At 40.3% G+C, this 13585-nt stretch overlaps 1 protein-coding gene across 1 annotated transcript; it reads right to left on the bottom strand.

The window, feature by feature from the left end:
* Nucleotides 1-91: 91 nt before the first annotated feature.
* LOC112253031 (multiple inositol polyphosphate phosphatase 1) lies at nt 92-13047 on the bottom strand. The gene is made up of 5 exons (XM_024424893.2): nt 12367-13047; nt 10637-10831; nt 6665-6762; nt 4147-4277; nt 92-1471 (listed from the first exon to the last, which is right to left on the bottom strand). The coding sequence occupies exons 1-5, from the start codon at nt 12947-12949 to the stop codon at nt 1093-1095; spliced, it is 1386 nt and encodes a 461-aa protein (XP_024280661.1). The 5' UTR covers nt 12950-13047; the 3' UTR covers nt 92-1092.
* Nucleotides 13048-13585: the final 538 nt, after the last annotated feature.

Genomic DNA, 13585 nt, shown 5'->3' with positions numbered 1-13585 from the left:
TTTTCCTACATTGCAAAGAAAAGGACAACCAGTCACAATTCACTGTTCACACTTCCAATTCAAAAGTTTTAACAAAATAAACTAGCCTGTGTAGTTTAAATTATACTTTAATAATAATCACGTTATACAGTATTAGAACAATTATAGGCCTAACTTCTGTAATATCTAGCAGCAGGACATTATATAAATTACATAGTCCTTGTCCAGAAAACACAATTCTGGCCTATACCTCCACAATAGGTGTACGAAATATGGTAGTATCTCCACTTCATTAAAAAAAATCATAATGACTACACCTATGCGTTCTTCTCAGGTCTACACAAGTACATGGAGGATAGGTGTTGTTTCTGGAGAGGGGCAGTGTATCACCTACTATGTACAGTAACTGTCATTTTTGGTCATAAGCTGTATCCCGTTTGATTTGACAGATTCTAGTAATATTAGTAATACTTCTGTATTGGTAGTAGTGGCAAGCTTACATTAAAGTCAGCACTTTTGGTGGATTGATCTCAACACAGGAGGTTGGTGGCACCTTCATTTTGGAGGACGGGCTCCTGGTAATGGCTGGAGTGGAATAGTATCAAATACATAGTTTCCATGTGTTTAATGCCATTCCATGCGCTCCATTCCAGCCATTATTATGAGCCGTCCTCCCCTTAGGAGCCTCCAATGGATCTCAATTGGTAAATTTGGTCCGATTAATCTGTGTTGTGTCTCTAATACTACCATACATTTGAATAAACGGATGTTGTGGCCTTGAACAGAGTGAATCATAATTCCATTCCAACATTGCGCATATACACAGAAATTTCACTCTCAATCAAATTATCTAGCCATAGAAGTAAAGTGGTGCTCTACCACAGCAGCTCACCACATTGGTCTAACCATATCTATAATATTACAGCAAATATTGTTTTACTATTTGTGTATTTGAAGCATTCTACTGCACTGTTGGAGCGAGTAACATAAGCATTTCACTGCACCTGCTATAACACTTTCAAATCTGTGTATGCAACCAATAAACTTTGATTTGAATACACATCAGAGACACACTTTACTGATGAATGACACCCGTTTATAGCGTTGACTCCCTCATTTGGATGGGAACAGTTGGCACTCCTTCTCAAAGTCGCAGCCCTGGAGAAGTTCCCCGTAGTGATCTCTGACATCCTGGTAGAGCGGGGCTCCCTCCTCTCCCTGGTTGTCGGCCAGGCCTGGGAAGGCCAGGGGCCTCTCGTTGAGCAGTGCCTGCAGACGGAGGTTTCCGCTGCAGTCATACAGCACAAGGACCAGGTTGGCAGCGTAGGGCATCATGCGGCTGGTGCGGAAGGCACGCTGGCCCTGGGTGACATAGTTGTTGGAGGTCAGGGGCACGCTGTCCTTGAAGAAGCCCAGCAGGGTCAGCAGAGGCAGGAGAGTGTCAGCATGACCCACCTGGATGGTCACTGCTTCTGTGACATTACTGCCAGATCTGAGGGACAGAATGGGACATGTATACTTCAGGAGGGTAATTATTTATTTGCGGCAGAACAATGTGGTATGCAAGTGAACAAGAACTTGCTTGACCAGAGGCAGTGAATTGCAAAACACTAGTTGTCATACACTAGTCTACATATACTCAAGGGGGTGTCAGTTGAGAACAGTTTTGAACGATTTGTATTTATGTATGGAATGCAGGAATTGACCGCATGGTTTTAGAAAACATGTTGTCCCTGCATGTTGCCCTGTACTAAAATGCAAGCTTTTTGCCTTTGTCGATGTGGTCATCATTTCATGGAGTCTGAAGGAAGAAACCACATGGAAAAAGTGGTGAGCAAGTTAGGTCCAAAAAACAGATTTTCAGAAAGTCAAATTAATTGATTAAACCTAACATGAAAGTGCATCCTTGTAGCTGTGTGGTCTAATATAGTCCAAATGTTTGCCTTGGAGTAAGTTGAGGCAATGCCTAGGGTAAGTTGAGCCAATGGCCACCATACCCTATTCAAATGATGATTGCATTCTCAGTTTTATGCATTCAAACATTAGTATGCATTAGTATTTTTACAATGTGTCATGCATATGAACAAAATCTGTATGGTTACAGAGCAGACATTGTGCCCTGTGTATACAAACGTAAAACAAGCAGGAGTCTAACCCCCCTTGAGGTTCTTGATAGAGCAGCCAAGGAAGTGAAAGAAGGGAAGAAGTCCATTCGAGCAGCAGCAATGGAATATTTTGTTTTACTGAGTGACACTGAAGAGGTAAAAAAAAGAAGAAACAAACAGACATGTACCTGTGCGACACGCTATGATAGATTAGCAGAGACACACAAGGTTTTATCTGATGACATGGAGTCTGAGCTTGCTAAAAATGTCAAGAATTTCACGGACCAGTTTCATGGGCTTAGTAACCTCAAATGCAGAGATCTTGCCTACGAATTGGCACATCGAAACAAAATCCCTGTCCCAGACAACTGGTATGGAAATGGAAGGGTAAGCAATATTGAACAGTGATCTACATCGAAATGTAGACATACATTTAAGATATACAATATACCACAGCCCCATTCTATGACCTACTAGCACCATCGCCCACTGTCACAGGACAGAAGCATCCACTTACCGCAAGGCGGCTCAATCTACCCTGGCCTATGCTCAATTTACCCCGTTGTTCCAAGAGAACACTTTTTTTTGGACAAACTATGTTTCACAAACTGTTATGTTTATATTTTTTTTAATTATTTCCAAGGATACACAACATCCTGAAATATGTGTAGATATCGGTTAGAAAGAGTACTATATTTCCCTTCACATAGTAAGGCGGAATGTAAAAAATGGCTCCATTTACCCCACTCTCCTCTAGTGTTCCATTGACTGACAAGAAACCTTGAGATTATGTGGCAGGTACATGAATTCACTTTATTTGAAAAATCAAATCAAATCTCCTCTTACCTTTACAACAGAGGAGTGCCACAACTCACAGATTCATATTCTTATGAGTTCTATGATCAGGTGTGCTGCTACATGCACTGTGCGTGCAACACAGCATGACAGACACATTTATTCTGTAACAAAAACGTGTATTGACGTGTGGGTGTGGTATGTGAACCACAAAATACAATTTCGTCACAGTCCAGGGAAAAGGCACACACACACACACACACACACACACCCACACAACAGGATCCTGACCAGACAAAAGGGTCTGCAAACTTCTATGATGAGCTGCTATGGATGGGTAATTGTATTACTCATTTGAACCCTATAATGAGTATTGAATAATGTTGGATGTGGATTACCCATAATCCTACCCCCATATGTATGCGCTTTGGTTAAACTTCTCTCAGTATCATGTATATGACACTGACAGTTTGAGGACTTGGCTAAACTAGGATGTATAACAGGACACAGGGTGCAAACGAGAAGGTCATGTGTCATATTCTATTGACACGTTGAAAGGTTATTTTCTAACAGTATTTCTGAGACTTGCAATAGATACTGTACCGGGCAGTTGTTTGTATAATATTACAGTTTGGTCCTAATCGGTTTAGGAAGTATCCCTTAAAAACGACAGTTCACACCAAAATCAAAGTTTGCGAAACATACATTTGTCTTTTCGCAGTCTTGTTTTTTCCCAACAACTCAGACAAAACCCACACTCACAAGAGGCTGGAAGCAGCACAGGGTCAGCCACAGAGCAGCATCCATTGAGCAGGTTAGAGGATAAGATCTTTGCTCAAGGGTACAACAACACAAAGGCAACCTCAAGGCTACCACAGCCCCAGGCAAAGTGGTCTTGCATTGAGATACGTCCACTTCCCAGACATCTGTTGAGTAGAATGGAATCAATGGAAAAGATAAGCGCTATAATTTCCAGATTTTATTCTGTGCTTATTTTTTTCCATTCATGTGGGATATAAAGACGCGGACCAACACAACCAATGGCGTGGGACAAGAATTAATGTTTACATTACACTACATTTCGGGTTTGTAAACGTCGGACAAACTTTGATTTTGGAGTGTCCTGTCCTTTTAAACACATATAGCCTAAAAATATATATTTTTTAATGTTAGTTACATTTTTACCCAAAGGCCATCCACTTTTAATACTTTTGCTATACTGGTGAATGACATGAAGCCTGACACGTGAGGCTAACCAGTCCCTCACCTGATCTCATTGGCCGCTCTATCCAGACGGCTGAATACATCATGAAAGAGGATGCAGCTTGACTTGCTGTTGATGTCATGACCATAACTCCTTTTCCAGAACTGCTTCAGGTCATTTGCATACTCCAAAACCTGTTTGTGAGGTAAATGCTGTGTAAGTATACCATGGGATTAGATGGTGTAGGCTTTGTGTGGATACCACGTTAGATAGTTTCCATATACATTAACCTGTTAGTGGGGTAATTGCTGTATAAGTACAGTGCATTCGGAAAGACCTTGACTTTTTCCACATTTTGTTACTTTACAACCTTATTCTAAAATGGATTCAATTGTTTTTTTTCATTAATCTAAACACAATACCCCATAATGACAAAACAAAAAAGTTTTTTTAGAAATGTTTGCAAATTTATTACAAAAAAGAAACTGAAATATCACATTTACAAAAGCATTCAGATCCTTTACTCAGTACTTTGTTGAAATACCTTTGGCAGTGATTAAAGCCTGAAGTCTTCTTGGGTATGACACTACAAGTTTGGCAGACCTGTATTTGGGAAGTTTCTCCCATTCTTCTCTGCAGATCCTCTCAAGCTCTGTCAGGTTGGATGGGGAGTGTCGCTGCACAGATATTTTTAGGTCTCTTTTTTATTGAACTAGTCAAGTCAGTTAAGAACAAATTCTTATTTACAATGACGACCTTTCCCGGCCAAACCCTAACCCAGACAACGCTGGGCAAATTGTGTGCCTCCCAATCACGTCCGGTTGTGATACAGCCTGGAATCGAACCAGGGTCTACAGTGACGCCTCTAGCACTGAGATGCAGTGCCTTAGTCTGCTGCGCCACTCACAAGATGTTCGATAGGGTTCAAGCCTGGACTCTGGCTGGGCCACTCAAGGACATTCAGAGACTTGTCCCTAAGCAACTCATGCGTTGTCTTGGCTGTGTCCTTAGGGTCGTTGTCCTGTTGGAAGGTGAATCTTAGCTCAGTCTGAGGTCCTGAGCGCTCAGCAGCAGGTTTTCATCAAGGATCTCTCTGTACTTTACTCCGTTCATCTTTCCCTTGATCCAGACTAGTCTCCCAGTCCCTGCCACAGAAAAACATCCCCACAGCATGGTGCTGCCACCTCCATGCTTCACTGTAGGGATGGTACCAGGTTTCCTCCAGATGTGACACTTGGCATTCAGGCCAAAGAGTTCATTCTTGGTTTCATCAGACCAGAGAATCTTGTTTCTCATGGTCTGAGAGTCTTTGCGTGCCTTTTGGCAAACTCCACACGGGCTGTCATGTGCCTTTTACTGAGGAGTGGCTTCTGTCTGCCCACTCTACTATAAAGGCCTGATTGGTGGAGTGCTGCAGAGATGGTTGTCCTTCTGGAAGGTTCTCCCATCTCCACAGAGGAACTCCAGAGCTCTGTCAGAGTGACCATCAGGTTCTTGGTGACCTCCCTGACCAAGGCACATCTCCCCCAATTGCTCAGTTTAGCCGGGAGGCAAGCTCTAGGAAGAGTCTTGATGGTTCCAAACTTCTTCCATTTAAGAATGATGGAGGCCACAATGTTCTTGGGGACTTTCAATGCTGTTTTTTGGTACCATTCCCCAGATCTGTGCCACGACACAATCCTGTCTTGGAGCTCTACGGACAATTCCTTTGGCCTCATGGCTTTGACATGCACTGTCAACTGTGGGACCTTATATAGACAGGTGTGTGCCTTTCCAAATCATGTCCAATGAATTGAATTTACTACAGGTGGACTCCAATCAATTTGTAGAAACATCTCAAGGATGATACATGGAAACAGGATGCACCTGAGCTCAATTTCGAGTCTCATAGCAAAGGGTCTGAATGCTAGTGTAAATGTGATATTTCATTTAAAAAAAAAATTATATAAATTTGCAAATGTCTGAAAAACCTTTTTTGCTTTGTCATTATGGGGTATTGTGTTTAGATTGGTGAGGGGAAAAAACATGAATACATTTTAGAATAAGGCTGTAACATAACAAAATGTGGAAAAAGTTAAGGGGTCTCAATACTTTCCGAATGCACTGTATACCATGATATGTAGGGTAGGCTTTGTATGAATACTTTGATGAGTGACGCCCTCAGATAGACAATCTCTCATTGTGTAGAGTCGTGGTAGGATTTCCCCTAGGCCACCTGAGAGCTGGGTCAACTTACCTTATAACACAGGACACACCCACATAGCCTAGCTTCTTATTGACAATGCAAGACATCTATTCATACTGTAGATTAGGTGAGGATATTGTAAATAATACATTCATTATGTTTTAGATTAATGTCCTATCAGCAAAAGCACTTCACATAAAAAGGTCAATGGATTACTAGTAAGGCTAGATGCATCTAATTCATCTCTCCAATATTGATGAACTTCAACATTTTTGATCACTGCTTAAAAAAATAGAGTTCCCCATAAATAATAAATGGTTCCATTTTCACTTGAACTGGTCAATACTCTGCAATGACGTAAAATGATTACTACTGCAGGGAATACAGTTGACGTACCAGTGCATCTGCCTCATCAAAGAGTTGACACCAGGGGGAGTTGATGGTTTTGATGGCCAACTCGTAAGCACACAGGTAAAATGCAGCCTCAGCCATGTCTACAGGGAGAAAGTAATGGCAAAGTGTTCACAGGAGCCATTACATTTGAGTCATTTAGCAGACACTTATCCAGATCGACTTATGGAACAATTAGGTTTAAAGGTCCAGTGCAGTCAAAAATGGGATTTTCCTGTGTTATATATATACACACAAAAGTATGTGGACACCCCGTTCAAATGAGTGGATTTGGCTATTTCAGCCACACCCATTGGCCACACAAGCTTACAGAATGTGAATCGCCCAACATCAGTGACCGACCTCAATAATACTCGTGGCTGAATGAAAGCAAGTCCCCGCAGCAATGTTCCAACACTAGTGGAAAGCCTTCCCAGAAGAGTGGAGGTTGTTATAGCAGCAAAGGGGGACCAACTCCATATTAATGCTCCTAATTTTGAAATTGGATTTTCTACGAGCAGGTGTCCACATACTTTTGGTTAAGTAGTGTATTTTAGAGCTGGGACAATAAACCGAAAATGATTGACACCAACCATACCGATCACATATCGCAGGCATTTGCTGATATTTTTTCATAACAATAATGTGAAGTATGAAACAAAATAAGTTTGCTGAAATGGGTGATTGTTAATGACACAAATGATGGCTACAACCATCAAACTAGTAGTAGTAGTTTAACGGATATTTGTTTTCAAACTGTGGTTCACATTAATGTTATAAACTTATCGTTCTATTTATCGTTATCGGATCAATTCAGGCAATTTATCGCAATGTGTATTTTTGTCCATATCGCCCAGCTCTAATATATTTCCACACTATGAGGTTGGAAAAATAAATGTGCAAATTATGATAATGCCCTTTCAGTGTAAGTGCTACTTGAAAAGACCAACAGAGATTTCAGCCTGTGAGTTTTGACCTTCCTGGTGACATTACCTGGCGGTAAATTAGTTAACAGGCCAATAAGAAAGAGAGATCCAAACATCTCTGGCAATAATAGCTAGTTTTCCCCTCCCAACTCTGACCACAGTGCTAGCTAAATTCTTGCTTGAGGAATTGCTCTTCGACAAGAAGCTATTTTTTTCTCCCTTTTTGACTATTTTAACTGAAAACAATTAGAGCCCAACCGATATATACAGTGCCTTGCGAAAGTATTCGGCCCCCTTGAACTATCATCATTAGTCATTTAGGTCAACATTGGATCATTCTGAGATCCTCACTGACCTTCTGGAGAGAGTTTGCTGCACTGAAAGTAAAGGGGCTGAATAATTTTGCACGCCCAATTTTTCAGTTTTTGATTTGTTAAAAAAGTTTGAAATATCCAATAAATGTCGTTCCACTTCATGATTGTGTCCCACTTGTTGTTGATTCTTCACAAAAAAATACAGTTTTATATCTTTATGTTTGAAGCCTGAAATGTGGCAAAAGGTCGCAAAGTTCAAGGGGGCCGAATACTTTCGCAAGGCACTGTAGGTTCACCGATATTGTAGGATAATATTGGCCTTTAAACGCTACATTGGTATCGGCCAATAACTCCACCGATAACCGATATTCAATAAATAGGATGGAAAAAAGGGAATCTCTTGCTTACAGCGCCATCAGAATGTATTTACACCCCTTGACCTTTTCCACATTGTTGTTTCAACCTGAACTTAAAATAGATTAAAATTGAGATTTTTATGTCACAGGCCTTCACACAATACCATATAATGTCAAAGTGGAATGATGTTTTCAAATTATTATTATTATTATTTTTACAAATAAATAAAAAATAAAAAGCTGAACTGTCATGAGTCAATAAGTATTTAAATCCTTTGTAATGGCAAGCCTAAATAAGTTCAGGAGTAAAAATGTACTTAACAAGTCACATAAGATGCATGGACTCACTGTGTGCAATAATAGTGTAGAACATGACTTTAGAATGACTACCTCATCTCAGTACCCTGCACATACAATTATCTGTAAAGTCCATCACTTAAGCAGTGATTTTCAAACACAGATTCAACCACAAAGACCATGGAGGTTGTCCAATGTTTCGCAAAGAAGGGCACCTATTGGTAGATGGGGGGAAAAAAGCAGACATTGAATATCCCTTTGAGCATGGTGAAGTTATGAACTACACTTTGGATAGTGTATCAATACACCCAGTCACTACAAAGATAAAGGTGTTCTTCCTAACTCAGTTGCCAGAGAGGAAGGAAACCATTCAGGGATTTCACCATGAGGCCAATGGTAACTTTAAAACAGTTACAGAGTCTAATGGCTGTGATAGGAGAAAACTGAGGATAGATTAACAACATTGTAGTTACTCCACAATACCAACCTAATTGACAGAGTGAAAAGAAGGAACCCTGTATAGAATACAAATATTTCAAAACAAGCATCCTGTTTGCAACATGGCACTAAAGTAATACTGCTACAAATGTGGGAAAAAAGCACTTCACTTTTTGTCCTGAATACAATGCGTTATGTTTGGTGCAAATACAATAAAACACATTACGGAGTACCACTCCCCATATTTTCAAACATAGTGATGGCTGCATCATTTTATGTGTATGCTTGTAATCGTTAAGGACTGGGGAGTTGTCAGGATAAAAAAATAAAACAGAATGGAGCTATGCACAGGCAAAATCCTGGTTCAGTCTGCTTTCCACAAGACACTGGGAGATGAATTCACCTTTCAGCAGGACAATAAGCTAAAACACAAGGACAAATCTACCCTGGAATTGCTTATCAAGAAGACAGTGAATGTTCCTGAGAGGCCAAGTTACAGTTTCAATTTAAATCTACGACAAGACCTGAAAATGGGTTTCTAACATTGATCAACAACTAATTTGACAGAGCTTGAAGAAATAAAATAATAATAATGTGCAAATATTGTACAATCCAGGTTTGCAAAACTCTTAAGACTTACCCAGAAAGACTGTAAGCTGTTATCACAGCCAAATGTGTGTCTACAAAGTATTGATTCAGGAGTGTGAATACTTATGTAAATGAGATATTTCTGTATCAATAAATTAGCAAAAATGTCTAAAAACATGTTTTCGCTTTGTGATTGTGAAGTATAGTGTGTAGATAGGTGAGATTTTGAATTTGATTTAATCAATTTTGAATTTAGGCTGTAACACATCAAAATGTGAGGGGTATGTCAAGGGGTATGAATACTTTCTGAGGGCACTAATCTGAACACTTGCGGCCATTTTCATGATGTGCCATTATTATGTCACAATGTATGGAATCAATATTTGAAGCAGTTATTGGACAATTGCTCTTTTGGATGGCAATGTATGAGAATTCAGTGTGGGAAAATGACACTAATTCCCCCACTGTAAAACAGTACATCGGCAGATATATCAGTATCGGTACGTTTTCCCCCTCAAAATACAGGAATCATATCGGACCCCAAACAACATTTAGCTCGGTCTCTAAAAACAATCACAGTAAGGTACTTAATTGTTACCCAGAAATGATTTGATATTGAGATTTTAAAAAACGGCTCCATTGGAACTTTAATTGCCTTGTCGACCTGGGGATTCGAAACAGCGACCTTTCGGTTACTTGACCAACTTTCTTAACCGCTAGGTTACCTGCCGCTATTCCATGTAAAAATGACATTCTGACAAAACCATTCAGTTGAGGGAATTGTATATGGGAGTGCTTAACTGTTTTGTACTGTTAGTGAGAAAACAGCCCCATCTAGTGTCTAAATATTCTATAAAATGTTTGCAATCAAGCAGATCTGAAGGAGATCCATTCATTGTATAGAGAACATGAGCAACATCATGAGGATAGCCCTCAGTAATAATAGAATAGCTATAAAATATTTACTATCCACTGTAGAATAGCCATTTTTGTTTCCCAACGTCCTGTGACAACTCACACACAAATAGAGATAGAGACAGATAGGCTAGAGATGGAGACCTGATGTAATGTGGCTGTAGGGGACCAGGAGCCGGTCTGCTATCTTCTCCTGCACCCTCCTCATCTCTGCACTGGATGTGAACTTGTCCAGCTCAGCCATGGCTGACTGGTTCTTGTCGACAGTCTCCACAAACCTGGTGCATTTGTCAAAGAACCTCATCAGTGCATCGTTCACCTCGTAGTCAATCTCTTCATCTTTGGAATCAAACATAGAAGGCACTGGTCATTCAAAGGGAGATCTTCAAAGTTTTGAAAATTATAATAATATTAAGGTCAATGAAAGTGAATGAAAAGCACAAATGAAAAGCTAGTGACAAGTTCAGAAAGTTTTTTTACAGTGTTATCGATAGTGTTATAACCCTGCATGTTATGACACAGTAAGACATGTTGAATTGTTTATAATTTCACTTCCAAAAGACTGCTGGCCAATGCAATATCATGAAAAATGACCACTTATGACAAAATATAATATTGGTATTACATTTACCTAGCGTGGGTGTTGTTTCTGCTCTCCTAACAACTCATGCCAAACAATTTGGGGAATTGGGATTCCAGGGAACACGTTGTCCAAGGACGCAACAGTAACCAATGGGGTCGGAGCTTAGCGAAGGGTCAATTGTTTAGCTTGTCAATGACAAATAGTGTAAGCAAACGCACAAACAGATCTGGGACCAGCCTAGCTGAGGAACGCTAAACTCTGCTCTCTTATATCTAAGCGGTTGAGTATTGATAACTGGTTGCGTGATTTATCAGTCTATACTTGTAAAAATGTCAATTCTGAAAACGCTTACCTGTATCTACATTTTTCCTGTACAACTGTGGTCCTTCTGTGGGGTGCTGAAATTCATACTTTTAATAAAAACTTTTATCGAATACAACCACAGATTTTTTTCCTAATTTGTGTTGCTCAACTGCAGGTGTAGCGGCCTTGAGGTACTACGTACACTGAGATTAGCAGTGTACATTTGTTTTCCACAGTGTGCCATCACAGCAGCATGATTTGTGACCTGTTGCCACAAGAAAAGGTCAACCAGTGAAGAACAACCACCATTGTAAATACAACCCATATTTATACTTATTTATTTTCCCTTATGTATATCGTTACAACACTGTATTTATACATAATATGACATTTGTAATGTCTTTATTCTTTTGGAACTTCTGTGAGTGTAATGTTTACTGTTCATTTTTATTGTTTATTTCATTTTTGTATATTATCTACTTCACTTGTTTTGGCAATGTTAACATATGTTTCCCATGCCAATAAAGCCCATTGCATTTAATTGAATTGATAAGCATGGATGCCACGTTCAAGACAACTGGGAACTCTGAAAAAACAGTCTTCCAACTGAACAGTCAACTCGGGCATCTTTCTTAAATTCGGACATTCCGACCCGAAAATAAACTGACGTCATGATTTGACCAAATTCGACTCACTGACCTCCATCCAAAAACTCGCTTGGTGGGCGAAACGAAGAACAATGCCACCTGCTGGAGGGAAACAGACTTGGCCACTCTCTTACTAGCAAATTGACCAGTTATCGATCCTCAACCCCGCCTCGATTTAAGAACGTAGTTGAGCTTTCCTCAAATTCGACAAGGCTAACATTGACCTACTTAGTATATATATATGCCTTATGTCTTCCAAATAATAAATAAAGAGTTGTATGCAATATGCTTGCACTTTGATACGATGTTATCATACAGACAACGAGTAGGGTTATATCTACCTTCTATGTCCCAGAGCTTTGCCAGTCCTCCCTGGAAAGAAAGGGTGCTGTTCACACACCTGTGCTTAGAACTGGTCATGAACTTGATGTGACCATCTTGTAGCTTCTCCTTAGATATCAATGATGGAAATAACTTGGACAACCTGACTGCCAAATGCCTGTGGTCGAGGACTCCCTTCTGAACGAGACGGCCATCCATCTCATCAGTGTACCACATCTTCCACTGCGTAATTTCACGCAACCAGCGCTCCTCTCCAGAGGCCTTCTGTACAACAAGATTGTGAAGTGCTCGCATCTTCTTGACGTTTTTCGTCGTCGGGTACCTTGAACCGTGCCGTATGATAGCGGTCAGATGAATTTCGCGACATTCTGCAGATGGGGGCTTTACAAGAGATTTGTTTACAGCGAGTATGTCATCAATGAGGTAAGGGTTCACTTCTTCATATCTACCTTTTGTGGTGAAATATTTAGCAATCGCTGGAATATCTGGAGTGGTCTGGACATTTCCCCATAATGAACAACACGAGGTGTAACTAAAGAAGAAATGCGCACTAATAACTTTCAACGGAATGGTAAGCAGCATATTTACTTTATTTCGCCAAAAACGTATCAGACAATTCCTGCCCTCAACTCCAGGCGTGCACTACCGTTCCATTTTTGTTAAATATTAATCAGCAGGCCTATTGGTATCTTTCCCGGAGTTTTCAGGTCCATGGCCAACTGTACAGAACACTTTAGGATTTCAGTCATTCGAACTATGGATGGATAATTTGGTTTTGATAAATTGAAATACTTGTATATCCAACTGGATTGTCACAGCTCTGTCATACCCCTGGAGCTACACCTAGGGGCAATCTATTAAAACATGAAGTCAGCAATTAAATACATACTCCTGTACTTTGGCGACTAAGAATGTATTTTTTAAACCCCACACTTTGGGCTGGTTGTGTAAATGTGTAGTTCATACTCGCATAATCTATGCGCAGAATTACTGTTTTTACCTCAATTAACCATGAAATCTCTAGTTTCAAGGCGACAGTTTTCTTGAAGCTGTGCCGCCACCATTTACCCTACATTTAGCCCCGCATGGGCCAGCTCCCTAGTAATTAGAGTTCTAGCCTATGAGCCTATGAGCCTAAGCCCCTCGCATTTTAGTGACGGCTTGCAAGAGGCCAGTCCAGCACTATCCAATGAGGTTGCAGTGCGGGCCCAATGGCTC

This window comes from Oncorhynchus tshawytscha, linkage group LG06, assembly GCF_018296145.1.
Source record: "Oncorhynchus tshawytscha isolate Ot180627B linkage group LG06, Otsh_v2.0, whole genome shotgun sequence".
NCBI lineage: Eukaryota > Metazoa > Chordata > Actinopteri > Salmoniformes > Salmonidae > Oncorhynchus > Oncorhynchus tshawytscha.
This window is presented reverse-complemented; position numbering and strand designations above follow the sequence as displayed.